The sequence below is a fragment of the Esox lucius genome, chromosome 2 (assembly GCF_011004845.1).
Source record: "Esox lucius isolate fEsoLuc1 chromosome 2, fEsoLuc1.pri, whole genome shotgun sequence".
NCBI lineage: Eukaryota > Metazoa > Chordata > Actinopteri > Esociformes > Esocidae > Esox > Esox lucius.
Window position 1 is genome coordinate 32,932,501 of NC_047570.1, and position 16,240 is coordinate 32,948,740.

Genomic DNA, 16,240 nt, shown 5'->3' on the forward strand with positions numbered 1-16,240 from the left:
AGGTGCCAAAGCAATGATCAGAGATGCCTGGAAGACCGGGTCGTCTCACCGGAGTCACACGCCAAAAGATTTCCTGCTTTGCAAAAATATACAGCCGCAATTCAAAATAAAAGTCTGTAGGCTGAGCAATGGTTTAAGACTGGAATGTGCATATCAAATAACTCCTTTCGGTTTCAAATTGCACTCCAAGAGACGATATGGATTACGTATCCTAGATCAGCAGTCCTACTCGGCCACAGTGCAGTGAGTAGGTACCACAGGAGTCTGACAAATTACCCCCATACGCACCTAACACATTGGCCTTCCTTAATTCCTATTAATTTCACATAATAGCTATCCGCTCATCTGGAATTAACGACAGCCAGGCAGAACGTTGCCGGGCCTCGGCGGAGGGCAAACGGCCACCGCAGCAAACCAAAGAAGCCCGTATGCTTTGAATATGAATACAAAATGGATTGCTGAAATGCATAACCCTTGCATACGACGCCCCAGGAAGCCTGGCTTGCATATATCATATACCTGTATTACAATTTCCAGCGGCAATCAGCATCTTTTCGCCAGACACGCTCGTCCCGAGAGGAACAGAAAGCCATTATGGGGGGGGGGGGGGGGCCCGAATTCATTTACCGAGAGATTGGAGATTTGTTGTACAGCATCCGAAATGTGGATGAAGCAATGTGTATTTGTGTCAGCGGTGGAGAATGTTGTGTGATTTTGGAAAACATATTTCAGTCAGTTTGGAGATGTTAGAAATAGGTCCAACAGGGAATGTTGGATATTGCCAAAAACATATATACTAATAGTCCATAGATCTTCTATTTGGGAATATTTTTCTTGCAGAGCAAAGATATACACTGACCTTGATGAACAGCCACTATGATTAAAAAAGCTATTATATGTTTAGGTATGAAAACAAATTAATGGCATTTTACAAGAAGGAAAAAACGCTCGGTTTCTTTATGATTGCACTCAATTGCCTAATTCATTACACTGAGCAAAGATTGTCTACATCTTAAGAGTAACTGAATCACAGAACAAGAGAACTAGTAAAACCAAACCACTTGATTTCTTTATGATCCCGCTCAATTACCTCATTCATTACACTAAGCAAAGATTTACTATATTTTAAGAGTAACCTGAATCATAGAACTTAACAGAACTAGTGAAAGCCCTTGATTTCCCAATGATCTCGCTTTTCACTTTCCTTGAAGGATTGTGTGAGAGTGTCACTGTAATTTTCAAAATCAACTGCTAGACCTCAAGGGAATTCACATTATCCATCATGGGCAAGTCGTGCATGGTAACACAACTCCAACAAAACGCCATTAATTACCACCTTGTGCTAGCTTCCATCTTCTGCCCACCGGCCAATGTTCAAGAACCCAAGCTGCCCACACACGGCCCACTCTTTATGCTCAACACCTTCCTGAAACACAAAAGCTTGTGGGAAAAGTACCCAGAAAGTATCCAGAGGGTGAAGGAAATGCAGATCAATCAAGACAAGGTCAATGTGTTGCCTGTCCCCTTTTCAGTACAGCCCTACAACACTACAGCTGTCTGGGCCACTCCGCCTGTTCAATCAGCTTCACACTTGCACAGGCAAGCCGTGGGACACCCAGCGACACCCGACGATAACAAAGCATCCAAGACGAATCAGTAATAAAGACGGGCGCGCAAAACAGAGGAGCTTGAGCCTGTGGCTATAGCGGCATCACTGTGAGCTGATGGGGGGTAAAAGACATCCTCAGATGACGAGTAGGCATAGATTTTGAAAAATATTATCTGCCCCTGGGGGGGCCCCTGTTTTTTAATGAGGCGAAACTTTAAGTACTGAATAATAAATAATAAAAATGGATAGTTCATTTAGCTTTTCACTGTACCTCATGGAGAAGCCCATTATAAGTCATTACTCCTAATGTCCGTGATGTGAACAGTAAATATGAAGGAATATGGCAACATAATTCGGGGGCAAAGGGAGCGGGTGTGAGAGAATTGAAAAGTAATCAAGAAGCCAAAAGAGAGACAGAAGTTATTCAAGCGCAAGTATAGCAAATATTCAACAGATCCATAGTTTTTCTTCACTGCACACAAAACACTGAAGTTACCTGTAATATAACACCGCCATTCAAAAGGTTAGGCTCACTTAGAAATGTCCTTGTTTCCATGAAAGCATACATGAAATTAGTTTGAATTGGAAATATAGCTAAATGAATAGGAAATGTAGTCATTGACAAGGTTGGAATTTTTTTATTTTATTGAAATAATAATTGTGTCCTTTAAACTTTTCTTTCATCAAAGAATCCTTCATTTGCATCATTTATAGCTTTGCAGACCTCTGGCATTCTAGATGTCAATTTCTTGAGGATATCTGAAGAGGTTTCACCCCGTGCTTCCTGAAGCACCTCCCACAAGTTGGATTGACCTGATGGGCACTTCTATGTACCATACGGTCAAGCTGCTCCCAGAACAGTTCAATATTGTTGAGATCCGGTGACTGTGCTGGCCACTACATTAAAGACAGAATACCAGCTGACCGCTTCTTCCCTAAATATTTAGTCTAAGCTTTGGGTCATTGTCCTGTTGTAGGAGGAAATTGACTCCAATCAAGCACTGTCCACAGGGTATGGCATGGCGTTACAAAATGGAGTGATAGCCTTCCTTCTATAAGATCCCTTTCAGCCTGTACAAATCCCACACTTTGCACTTTGATCTTCAGTTTCTTGGCAATTTCTTGAATGGAATAGCCTATTTTGCTCAGAACAAAAATAAACTGACGACTTCCAGAAGAAAGCACTTTGTTTCTGGTCATTTTGAGCCTGTAATCAAACCTACAATTGCTGATGCTCCAGATACTCAACTAGTCTAAAGAAGGCCAGTTTTATTGCTTCTTTAATCAGCACATCCGTTTTCAGCAGCACTAACATAATTGCAAAAGGGATTTCTAATGATCAATTAGCCTGATAAAATGATAGCAAACACAATGTGCCATTAGAACACAGTACTGATGGTTGCTGATAATCCGTCTCTGTCCACCTATGTAGATATTGCATTAAAAATCTGCCGTCTTGAGCTACAACAGTCATTTGCAACATTAACAATGTCTGCACTGTATTTCTGATGAATTTCATGAAAATATGCTTTTCTTTCAAAAAGAAGGACATTTCTATGTGGACCCCAGATTTTTGAGTAGTAGTGTACCTGTGTGAATGCAGAGACCAGGGCTACATCAGACACATTTTGAATGTGTATGGAAAACCACAGTGGTTTCATCTGTTTTCAATGGACAGGCTGACATGAAAGTTATGGGCCACTGTAATTCCCTTCGTAAACTCGGTTTAGTCAATAGCACATTGTACTTAACATAATCACTCATAGCTTGCATAAATGTAGTCCTGTTCACAGGACTGAACGTTGGCAATACTACTATCGTCTTGCCACATTGCAGAAGGCCAGAAGAGAAGGAATATAAGACATATGGAGTTAACGGTCATCTTCACAAGTCTGCTTAGCAATGAGCTCATTCAGGCCCAGGTTCTAAGATCTGTGGTCGTTTTTTAATAGCCCCCACACCCAAAAAAATTTAAGACAAAAAAATGCAAGAGTGAAACAAGGTTAAACTTGTAGCCTTGGAATGCCAGGGTCAGTAATTATAGTTATTTTAATAAAATGTTAAACTGAACACAAAAGAAATTATTTATTCACTCGTCCACTTGTGCGTTCAATACAAATAATTGAAAAAAAATTCAACAGATCATCTATTTTCATAATGTAATTGAAAAGTTATCAATCACCTGAAAGGCCACCTCATCTCAAGCAACAACCCAAAAAAAACTATGAAAATAGAATTTACTCGGGTTGAACAGTATAACATTGTGAGTTTAACTTGGATTACACATACATTTACTTGGGTTTATGTTAACATAATTTGGGTTAACGATGGTAGTGATAATACATTATTCTGGGTAAGAGTGTCCACAAAATGACTAAAATATAAGGTTTTTACCCAAAGCGACATACAATCATGCATGCATACATTTTAGTACCCAAAAATCATAAACACAATCTCAAGTTTTGCAATGGCGATGCTCTATCAAGCCACACGGAAAGGTTCTGCCCATAATTCAATTGAGATCACTAACAAAACGACTGTTAGTTACTGAACCAACAACAGAAAGGCCAGAGAAAACCAAACCCAAGGTTCGGCCCTTGTTAAACTATTTTGAGATGTGTGACGCTTGAGTGAAAAAAAGGTGTTGAGCCAAAAGGTGTTTATGAATGGAACAATACTCACATACGAAAGCATGGCTTTGAGTTCTTCATCACTCCTCACAGTGATTCTGTCCCCCACCTCATCCTCATCTGAAACACATTAAACACTGCATAGTTAAAGTGCTTTGTCACTGCAAATGACTAACTTTTCTGTCATGTGGATGACCCTCTATCCAGTGCTACCAAATAGGGGTTCACTGTCTTGCTTAAGGACAGATCAACAGAATTTTCACATTGACATCTCAGGGATTGGACCTACAGCTTGGCAATATGTCAGACTAATTTAGAAATTACAACAAGAGAGAAACATAGCAAATGGTTAAGAAAATGAATCAATTTAAAGCCATGCATGCTTAGCTGCCTTTAAATAGATGACACCTTAGGACCTGTGAAAACTAATGTATAACATCCTTTAAAGCAATTACACCTTAGGACCTGTGAAAACGAATGTATAACATCCTTTAAAGCAATTACACCTTAGGACCTGTGAAAACTAATGTATAACATCCTTTAAAGCAATGACCCCCTAGGACTTGTGGAAATTGGCTTATATGGAAAGCACTTGCATTGAAAGTTTTCTTACAAAAATATGAAAACCAGATGCATAACCACGACAGAAAATTAGAAATCTATTAGGCTTTCCGGGGGGGTACCTACCTACTGAACCGGTCAAGAGACCAATTTGTGAAATAAAAATATCTAAATTGAGATGCCTGTTTAAAAACAGCATCTGATTTAAAGAAGTGTCTTTTACTATGAGGTGTTTTTTTTTTTAAGCTCTGCCAGCTGCGCCATAAAGGAACAGGAGCAAACTACTATTGTGTGGAACGTTCCCAGATCACAAAATTCCTGTTGCTAAATAAATAGAAGTATGTTCCAACATGTGTAGCTGAGTTTCAGTGTTATGGCTTTCGCAACGTAACCTTGAGAAAATGCCCTTTGCTTTTAAAAAACAAAAGCTTTTGGTGTGAATAGAGACGGACATAGAAGGGCGTTCCCGGATCACACTAGACAATATGAGAAGCACACTGGACTTGGTCAATCCGAGTTTCGAAAACAAACAAGCTTGACTGACACAATCTTATTCAATTGTTGCTAGGAAACAACAAATTATGCCAAATAACAAACAAAACATATCTTATGGCACTTGTGTTACTGGGTTCAGAATATAAACAGCAAAACACTTAAAAAATTTGAGCACACTTTTTACGAGACTTTCACTTGACAGCCGATGGCCGATTCACAAATCTGAGCTTTACGTTGTCTCTATTCCAAAGTGTACAGGGCTTATATCATGACTGATAATGAATTCAAACAAATATACTTTTTGTAAGGGTAGAGTTTATGCTACCTTGCTAGCTTTGTTAATGTTCCCGGAGACTCGTTTTATATCGTTATAATACCTCCAAAATATTTTGCATAACTTCTACAAAAATCATTGATACAATCATTAAACAGCTCTTTTTTAATTGGTTATCACAGATGTACATGCCTGTACAACAGATTCATGTTACACAGTTGGTAAGCTTGCATACATGTGAAACAATATCTCTGGTCGAGACATTTAAGAATGTAGTAATCCAGTTGTAAAGCACATTAAACACATTTTGTAAAAAAAAATATATAGATAAAAAAACGAATATTAAAGTGTTCTGTCAAGTAAACATGTGAACAGACATGGGCCCCTGACTTGTATAAAACTTAGGGTGAAGAATCTGGGTCTAGGTGTAGTCCTTTACAGCATTTTATTGTAAGAATACATAATTCACGCTGTAAAAAAAAAAGTTTTTCATTTTGTTCTGTTACATAAAACATTTTGTTATGTCTAAAGAAACATTCTTGAAATGTTACATTTTCCTATGGTACAGTAACTTACATTCAAACGCAGTGATCGTGGTTTCAGGCATGACATCCCTAATAGCGACCTGCAACATAGATTTGTGTAAATAAAAACAGTTGTTAGTTTGATTACAGACAACTTCTCTAATTGTAACTAACTTATCAAGCTAGCACTCACCAACAAGTCATTGAAACTCAAAAGAGAAGGGAAGTCTACAGGGGAGTCCATATCCCCGACGGGAGTCTTTATACGGATCTCTATTCCCTCGGTGTCCATAGCGCAGAAGTTATTTAAAATAAGTAAAAGCATAACAGACGAATAGGCAGAAACATAATCAGTGATGGCTGGCTAATCGCCTAGCAGCATATCATTCCTATCCAAACTAGCTAACTGTTATTGCTAGCTAGATTAGCTGTCAAGTTAGCCGTTAGCTAACTCGCTACATCTCGCCTATTTAGCATGACTAAAAGCAGGACAGCAAACCACTGTACATCTTATCAACACGATTGTCAGTTTTAATGTTTCCAAAACATTTCGACTCAAGAACGAATATAATTAACTTTTAAATGTTTGGAAATGACAAAGCTTGCAAAGTTCCCCACTACTATACAAACAAAACAAAACCAGGAAGTTCACCGGAAGTTTCTGTTTTATCAGCCGGATATAGATTTAGGACCAACTCCTCGCTGGCAGGAATACTCCATGGTTGTAGTTCGAAAGGATACTGCAGGACTCCATGCATTTCCATTTGGATACGAATACAATTATTTTACAGACACGTACGCGAGCGCGCAAATGCGCACACACGCATACAGGTTCATTGATATCTTAATCCAGTAGCTATTTCTGTTTAGTAAAGCTTTTGGATAACTTGTAATGATAAACACTATAGCTACATGTATTGTTATTATTATTATTATATTTAAATGCTACCAAGACACATTGTCATTGTAGTTTCCTTTGTAGTTTCCTACTTTTTCATTGTGATGAATGCATGTCTAGTGAGGTAGTTATGCCTATGAAACATTAAGTTTATATGTGGTTATTGCTATTAGCCTACATTGAAGGGAAGACAATGTCACAAGAGAAGAATGACAGATAACTATAGAAGCTTTTATTAAACTCCTGCCACTGTCAATGTCTCAACTGAAGAAAACTGGACCAAATATACATCATTCCTTATAGTGACTGATCACAGTGTGGAATGAGTTCTTACTTCTTCACTTCACAAGATTAACACAGCATTAGTATTTAAAGATTTCCACTTGCAGAGAGTCATCAGCAATGTAATTGAATGTACAACAAAGGGCACCTAAATCTTGTGTGATTAATGCCTCATTGTTGGAGAGCTGATTGTATACGTGTGTATGTAAGTACGTGTGTGTGTTTCTGTGTGTGCGTGTGTGTGCTGATTCATTCTCAGCAACTGGCTCTCTGATTGCAGTCCCCCTTAAAAGACATTGATCCCTGGGAAAAGTGGAGGCTTATTTTCCCTTAAATAACAGCGGTGTGTTTTCGCGCATCTGACACTCTAGACTGTTGACCTAGGTTATGGGTAACGATAAGCAGCTGCAGCTTCCATCTGTCTCTTGAACCTGCCTGAGCACACACTGCTAAAAACAGGGGCAATGCGATCAGTGGTGTGGAGTCACGGTACACAAGTGCCTGGATGTCATTGTCCAATGTCGTGCTCTAAAAAACCAATGGCCGTTTTTTCTGCCGGTGAGTGGCCAGAGTGACTGCTTCCATTAGGCTCTGTGGTCAGTGGCAGCACCCGTCATAATAGGAAACGCAGCTGCCGGTTGGAGAATGCCACCTCTTTTCAGGTTCTCTGTGGCACATCAAAATCAACAGTGGTTAAGAGCTTGGACGTGGATTACAGAATAGATGAAGAGGCTGTATTCAGAATCAAACACAAAGGTTTATGTTTGTATGAGATCATTAGGGGGCTATTAGTGAGACCATAATGACAATCTGTGGTAGATATGGAGAACGATGAGTAATCATGTTGTCCAATCAGTCTCAAATACACACACAAACACACACACACCCACCCACACAAACACACACACACACAATTAACGAACGCCTTAAATTGGGTTGATAAACCCTTCTATAAGGGCACCAACTTTCAATCCCACAGCACTGACCCAATCTGAACACCTAGCCATTCCTTACACTTTACCACAACAAGGGCTAGGGGTCCATTGATTTCCATGTAACGCCTGAAATTATTACTTTGCCTAATTGTTGCGGGGTAGAGGAGGAAACAAAGCTGGTGCTATCAACCACCCTGATTAATGTCCTCAACAGCACAGCTCTCTGATGAGAAGAGGGGGAATCTATATGGCAGTTTGTCAAACACACTCTCCCAGGATTTGACGATAGTGCCTTCTGCTATGAGACGGCCAAGATGAAGCCCAGTCAGCAATCAACATTATCAGAAATCAAACTCTCTGACTTAGCTGGGAGGAGGAGGACCGGAGAAGAGAGGGAGGAGAAGAAAGGCCAGCAGCATTCACTGTCTGGTAATTAAAAACCATTTTATCAGAGCTGCTCTCTCACCAGTCCCTCTTCACTCCATATCGACAAGCTGCTTAGGTGAGAGTGAGCTCAATTTTACTTTAAACATATGAGCTGCACTTATTTAACTTTCTGCAAGAAAACGGGGGAAAACAAGTAAACAAGACGGTGCAGACAACAAGATGTTCAATTTGTGATTGGTGAATGACTAATGACATTCACAAAGGGCGATTGACCACTACTGTGGAGAGAATAAAACATTTTTTATTGCCAAGGATAATGTGTTTTTTGACATTTTGCAACATTTCCATGTTGGTCATTGGACAGCTCCCGTCAAGACAGGAAAATTAACTATTGATTACTAATTTGATCCCTAACACATCATAGCGGTAGGCAGCATATTGTCTTGGGATATCACGCTAATTGACTATGGTCCTCCACAAGCATTGTACACATTCACCACAACTACAAACCGACTGAAGAGAAAGCATTGTACACATTCACCACCACTACAAACCGACTGAAGAGAAAGCATTGTACACATTCACCACCACTACAAACCGACTGAAGAGAAAGCATTGTACACATTCACCACCACTACAAACCGACTGAAGAGAAAGCATTGTACACATTCACCACCACTACAAACCGACTGAAGAGAAAGCATTGTACACATTCACCACCACTACAAACCGACTGAAGAGAAAGCATTGTACACATTCACAACCACTACAAACAGACTGAAGAGAAAGCATTGTACATATTCACCACCACTACAAACCGACTGAAGAGAAATCGAGAATGAATGATGCCTATATCGACTGTCTTTTAGTATAACACAACACTTAAGCACTGATTAATAAGCATGTACATTTAACCTGATTCAAGCCCAATAACCCATAATTGAACAGGGTCCTAAACCCCTGACCTGAACCATTAAATGCAGATCACAGTTTATATGCACCATATGGACATTGGTGTACTAATCAGCTTGTCTGATTCGTTATTGCCATAGGGTGTGAAATGAGTGTTGTCAGAACACACGTCCTTCCGAGGCCTGATTCCACCGCGGGTGTCTGAATGAGTGAGAACAACCCCGTTGAAATGGAGACGTCTCTATTCAGCCTTGAAGACTCACTCTTGTTTATTGACGCTGCCAAAGTCTTCCCTGTGATCGATACAATCCTTCTCCCCTGGACCTTTGTCAAACAGCCCCAAATTGAGGTCAGGCTACTGGGGGGTTTACAGTGCTTCAGCAGTTACTGGTTTGTTGAGTCATTTCTTACATTGTGTAAAGACTAGTTAGTTGACAATACATGATGTTAGAACACAGCTGAGTAATTAGAGATATGGAGGGTTAGTGAGGTGAAATAATGAAGTATAAAGTGTCAGGAAGTTGAGTTAGGGCTTATTTACATCATGATAAGTTTTGCAAGACGTAGCAAAGAAGACGCAACATGCTGGATATCAAAAGCTCAAGACACCAGCTTGCGAGGTAGCGTACACCACATTTTCGATAAAACCCCCTCAGAGGTTTGCCAGTGTGAAGATAATCGTGTCGGAACAGTATGAAGTTTCTTTGCAGTGTGCACGCATATCGCTTGATTTTTAACCAACTACATTGACTTAGTGATGTATGGAGAGTTAATAAGGTGACTTAGTGATGTATGGAGAGTTAGTAAGGTGACTTAGTGATGTATGGAAAGTTAGTAAGCTGAGTTAATGACGTATGGAGAGTTAGGAAGATGATTTAGTGATGTATGGAGAGTTAGTAAGGTGAGTTAATGATGTATGGAGAGTTAGTAAGGTGAGTTAGTGATGTAAGGAGTGTTAGTAAGGTGAGTTAACGATGTATGGAGAGTTAGTAAGGTGAGTTAGTGATGTATGGAGAGTTAGTAAGGTGAGTTAGTGATGTATGGAGAGTTAATAAGGTGAGTTAGTGATGTATGGAGAGTTAATAAGGTGAGTTAGTGATGTATGGAGAGTTAGTAAGGTGACAAAGTGAGGTAAGTAATGGTTAGGAAGATGGCAATAGCCTCTAAAGGGTACTACTTTGTAGAAAATGGAAACTGACTCTAAATAGGTAGTCCCTTTTAACTCTTTTATCACTATTTATTCTCCAGCTACTTTGTAATAAACAGAAAATATTGTTGCAGTCTTGACCCACTCATAGGGGCCAACCAAGAATTTATGGAGAGTGTCTTCCCACAGGGGTACAGATGAACCTTGACATTGTTTTAGTTAAAGCTGCTGAGGCTTCCAATAAACAACACATCTCACCATGTCACCATCCCCTGGGGCATGTATGATATACTGGAGACGATGACAGAAGATCTGATGTATAAGCACTTTTCAACAACTGCTGATGTAAAAAATATTTTATTAAATACATTTGATTAATTAATTGATTTTAAATAATCCTCCACACTTATTTTGTGTTCTCACCATAATTAACATTTTTGAAGTGGTAATCATTTAACTATTCGTCTGGAGACATTACATTAGGGCTTGTTTACATTATGAGAGAGAGAATGAAATGCTAGTTCGAAGTATCTTAGTTTGCATATTTATTTCCATTGCGCATGTTTGTGATGTACCACCCAACACTTTGCTTGTCAATTGCCAGAAAACGGAGCAATATCCATGCGCACGACACAGAAACATGATACAGTTCCGGCGCTGTGGTCTTCACACTTGCAAAACTCAGCGGTGTCTTTGTTGTAAATGTGGAGCACTGGCACCTCGACCTATCGATGTCTGCAAGTTAAGACGACAATAGAATCCAGCGTCTCGAGTCTTCTTCAATACAAAAAATTTAGTGTAATTCAAAAAAGCCCTTAGACACATGTTGTTTGTGTATGAGAACAACATCTCAATCATTAGTCCATTAGCACCTCTAGTTACAATGACTTCACTGTTTATTGGAAGCTCGTCCTGATGCATGACTGAAAGATTCAACCAGAGGTAAACCAAGCTCCCCCGAGGGACAGGCGTCTGACACAATGTCCAGTTAACGACAGCGCGAGTAAAATCGCTTTACTAATGATTCAATGCTAGATCACCGCAAGACCATCACCAATGCACGAACACACAAGTCCCGAGGGTGTTGAAAGGAACGGTCGGTAATTGAGTTGCTATGATTTCTCATTCCGCACGGCAACCTTCGCCGATTGGCTGACAAGACTTGTTCAATAACCACAGGATGGCTCTCGTCTGCCTTTCTCTCAGGGTCTCTAGCATGTTTTGGGTCTGATGATGAGATGCTGGCAGCGCCTTTCCTCCCGTACAGAGTGACACGCGTGTTACGGACCTGTGTGTTCACAGATGTGAGAGCACGGGTCAGCGGTGTGGAAAGCAATACCAGTCTTCCAGAACTCGCTCCTGGTTATAACGCGGCGGCAGAAACTGTAAATGTACTGGGTGTGGGTGGTCAGGAGACTGACCCGACTGACCTCTCTCTAGGCCGCTCCTGGCACCGTCCAGTGTCAGGTAGCCTGTTTGTCCTGTGCAATATTCATCAAACAAATCAACGGAAAGTCTGGGAGCTTTTGATACCTGCATATGCCGGGTCAATAATTGATGGAGAATGAAGATACTGGGAGGATTTAAGGGTTCTGTAGCAGAGGCCCGTGTCCTTGGCCTGGTACCGCTGAGAGAGTCATGTGAGTTAGGGACTCTTTTCAGTGGTGTTACTGGTCACATAGAGGGGGCTGTGTGAAAATAATTGAATGTCATGTGTAGTGTTGTTGTGTATTGAGCACTACTAGGGTTACACAGAAAACGAACATGGTCCAATTCTACAAATCCTGCGCTTGAGCCAGTTTCACACTCAACACTAAGGTGGGCTGTTATGCGGATTGTAATTAATGGACATTATTAATGGGCTTGATACATATTCTGCTAGGGGACATCATGTCAGACAATTTAAAAATGGAAATAACACCACAAGTATTTCAATAACATATTTATTTTTTATTCGCTTGAATAAACCCCATCTCCTGCTATTGAGGAAAAGTCCTGCAAAAACAGCATGAACAAATTAAGATAAAGCATCTGTGGATGACCAACAACATACAAAAAAGGAACAATTGAGACGACTATGACAATAAAACATGCAGACAAGCCATAGCTCGCAGTCTGATTGTGGCCATGCGAAAAACAACTGTTGGCATATAAGGTGTACTCTAAAAAAAATCTAGACACATTTCAACATAGCAGTGCCACAACTCAATATTTGATGTCATACCTGTGAAATACAGACTCTTATTAACAGGGTGGTTTTAATCCTGACTACTGATTGGCCCATGGTCGTGGTGTATGAGACCATATACCATGGGCATGACATGACTTTTCACTGCTCTAATTACATTGATAACTGGTTTATAAGCACAATACGGTTTCTTGGGTCTTTGTGATATATTTCCAAAATACCCCAGGCACTCTGCGAAGCGTTGTGCCTAACAACAGCTTTTAGACGTGGTATATTGGCCCTATACTACACCACCTTGTGCCTTATTGCTTACATATACCACAGCTCTTGGCCAATCAGAATTCAGGATTAAAATCACCGGGACTATGAACACAGATTAGATATTAGAGAAAGGCAATGTTGGAAGGTTGTTCATATGTCACAGAGACTCAATTCAGACATTAGAAGAAGTCAGCTCCACAGTACCAGTAACAATTAACCTAAAAAGTTCAGGCATGATCATCTGGTTGACTAAATGCATATTGTGGCTGCCTAGTAAGGATGCACACATGCATAATGAATTGGTTTAATTCATTATTCATGTACTGTTTATTCAGTTCCATCTATCACAGGTATAGCAAATACTGCATAAAATTACTGTTTGGGTTTACTGCATTCATTTCAATAGGGTTATAAGCGAACCAGTGCCAATCTCTGACCAAAGACGTTTACACATGCCTCAATTTATCTTCCGTCCTGATCTTGACTTGATCCTTTAGTAAAGTGCTAATTTCTAAAATAAGTGTTAAACCTCTGCATAGTACTGTGATTTTTTCGTTATCTACTCTGTCTTTTGAAAAAGGAGTACAGTGTGACGTATGGCAAGAGAGAATGAAGGGAGTACAGTCACCCCATCCAGACACACCACACATAGACACGAAACTGAAACAATCTCGTTTATACCCTATGACCCTATAGAAAACGTGTCATTCCTTCAATCTACAGAGACCAGACCACGGCACCCAGTCAGAGCTAACCAACTAATATTCTTGGAGTGGAGAGCACAGCATTGTGTGACATCCTGTAGGAGAGCCTGTTCAGATTGTCCATCAAACCAAGGGCACCTTTCCGAGATGTGTTGAAGAAGACTCGAGATCCTAGATCAGTATTCTTTATTGCAAGGCCCGTGTGCTGAAGATGGCCCCTGGTGGTTATCTGTGCGGCCCTTGATGTGTGCAGTACGCTGGCATATCAGTCGGTTTTCCAGAGGCTGATGGCAACAATCCTGCTTGGTACGTCTTGAGCATGCCGGTGTAAATTCTGATTCTATGGAAATTATTATGCAAACCAAGATAAGTCTATATAGTGTTTTATTGTCTCTCTTGTAATGTGAACAAGGCTCAAGTTGAAAACTTGACATATAATTCACCCAGAACATGGAAAATACCCCATCAATGGACGTCAAATGTCACTGAGCCAAAGTTCCGTCACAGGTTTCACCAAGGGACCCAACATGGATGTACTTATGTATTCCTAACAAGCACTTTCTGTTAGTCATGTATCTTGGTTCCTGCATGGGAGAGGGATATCCCCTCCACTGAAATGGGTCTTCTGTCTTTGGAGGCAAAGGTGAATATCAAGTTGGGCTTAGTCAACAATCTTGCCTCTTTACAATAAGATCTGGGGATAATGAAACCACAATGCATCTTTTACAATCTACATCTGAAGATCTGGGCATAATCTGAATCGTGACAGAATTAGGATGGATGTTAGTATCAGGTGTAAATGGGCCCACTATCAGTGCTTTTGGCCTTGAACCAATCGAACAATACCCAAAAAGTTGGAAAACCATACATCTGTCCTAGACTGAGTCAACATAATCATAAAACCACATTCATGTCTTTTGAGCTTTAGATGTACCAACTAGTTGCCAAAAAAGATGTAAATGTAAATAAAAACATAATGCAATGATGTGCAAATAATTTAAACCCTATATTCTACAGAAAATAGTACAAAGACAACATATTAAATTATGAAACTGAGACATTTTATTGTTTCTTGAAAAATATGTGCCCACTTGGAACAACACACATTTAAAAAAATAGGGACAGAGGCTATTCAATTCTGAAAAAGTTGTGTAATGCTAAAAAATTAAACCTGTTCACACAACTAATTAGGTCAGTTGGCAACAGGTCAGTAGCATGATTGGGTATTAAAATATCATTCCAGAGAGGATGGGTCTGTCAGAAGTGAGGATGGGGAGGGGTTCACCACTCTGTGAAAGACTGCATGGGCAAATAGTGCAACAATTTAAGAATAACGTTTCTCAACTTAAAATTGCAAAGAGTTTGTGGATCTTATAATCTACGATACAGAATATCATTGAAAGATTCAGAGAATCTCTGTGTGCAAGGGACAAGGCTGAAAACCAATATTGGATGGCCGTGATCTTTGGGCCCTTTTACTGCAATAAAAACAGATACAATTCTTTAGCGGCCATCACTGCATGGGTTCAGAAACATTTATTGTCTGTGAACACAGTTTTCTCGCTGCACCCACATAAGCATGTTAAATCTCTACCATGCAAAGAAGAAACCATGTATAAACAAGATCCAGAACCACTGCCGCGTTCTCTGGGGTGAATTGGGAAACTGTCCTGTGGTGGGATAAATATTTCTTTTTAAATTATTTTTGGGAATCATGGACGCTGTGTCCTCCGGACTAAAGAGGAGACGGACCATCCGGCTTCTTATCTGCGCACAGTTCAAAAGCCAGCATCCCTGATGGTGTGGAGGTGCATTAGTGCACATGGCAATGGTTGACTTGGACATCTGTGAAGGCACCATTAATTCTGAACAATATATACAGGTTTTGGAGCAACATGTGCTGCCATCCAGACAAGATCTTTTTCAGGGAAGGCCTTGCTTATTTCAGCAAGACAATGCCAAACCAAATTCTGCATGTATTACAAAAGCATGGCTCTGTAGTAAAATAATCTGGGTGCTAAACTGGCCTGCCTGCAGTCCAGACCTGTCACCCATTGAAAACCTTTGGCGCATTATGAAATGAAAAGTAGGACAAAGGAGACCACAAACTGTTGAACAACTGAAATATCAAGCAAGAATGGGAAAACATTTCACTTTCAGAACTACAGCAATTTTTCTCCTCAGTTCCCAAATTCTTACAGAGTATTATTAAGGTGATGCAACACAGTGGTAAACAATTGCCCAATTCCCAACTCTTTTGAAATGTTGCTGGCAAACATTTCAAAAGTCTTTTTCCAATAACAATAGCATTTCTCGGTTTCAACATTTGATATGTTGTCCTTGTACTATTTTCAATTAAATATGGGGATAAATGATTTGCGCATTATTGCATTATGTTTATATTTGCATTTTACGCAGTGTCCCAACTTTTTG

At 40.0% G+C, this 16,240-nt stretch overlaps 1 protein-coding gene across 1 annotated transcript in view; it reads right to left on the reverse strand.

Moving 5' to 3' along the window:
• The window catches only part of map2k5 (mitogen-activated protein kinase kinase 5), a 62,765-nt gene extending 56,023 nt beyond the window's left edge, over positions 1 to 6,742 (reverse strand). Inside the window, exons 1-3 of the mRNA XM_029124793.2 lie at positions 6,287 to 6,742; positions 6,146 to 6,194; positions 4,292 to 4,359 (exon numbers count right to left, since the gene is read on the reverse strand). Coding sequence (XP_028980626.2) covers positions 4,292 to 4,359; positions 6,146 to 6,194; positions 6,287 to 6,418 — 249 coding nt within the window. The 5' untranslated portion in view covers positions 6,419 to 6,742. The remainder of the gene's footprint in view (positions 1 to 4,291; positions 4,360 to 6,145; positions 6,195 to 6,286) is intronic.
• Positions 6,743 to 16,240: the final 9,498 nt, after the last annotated feature.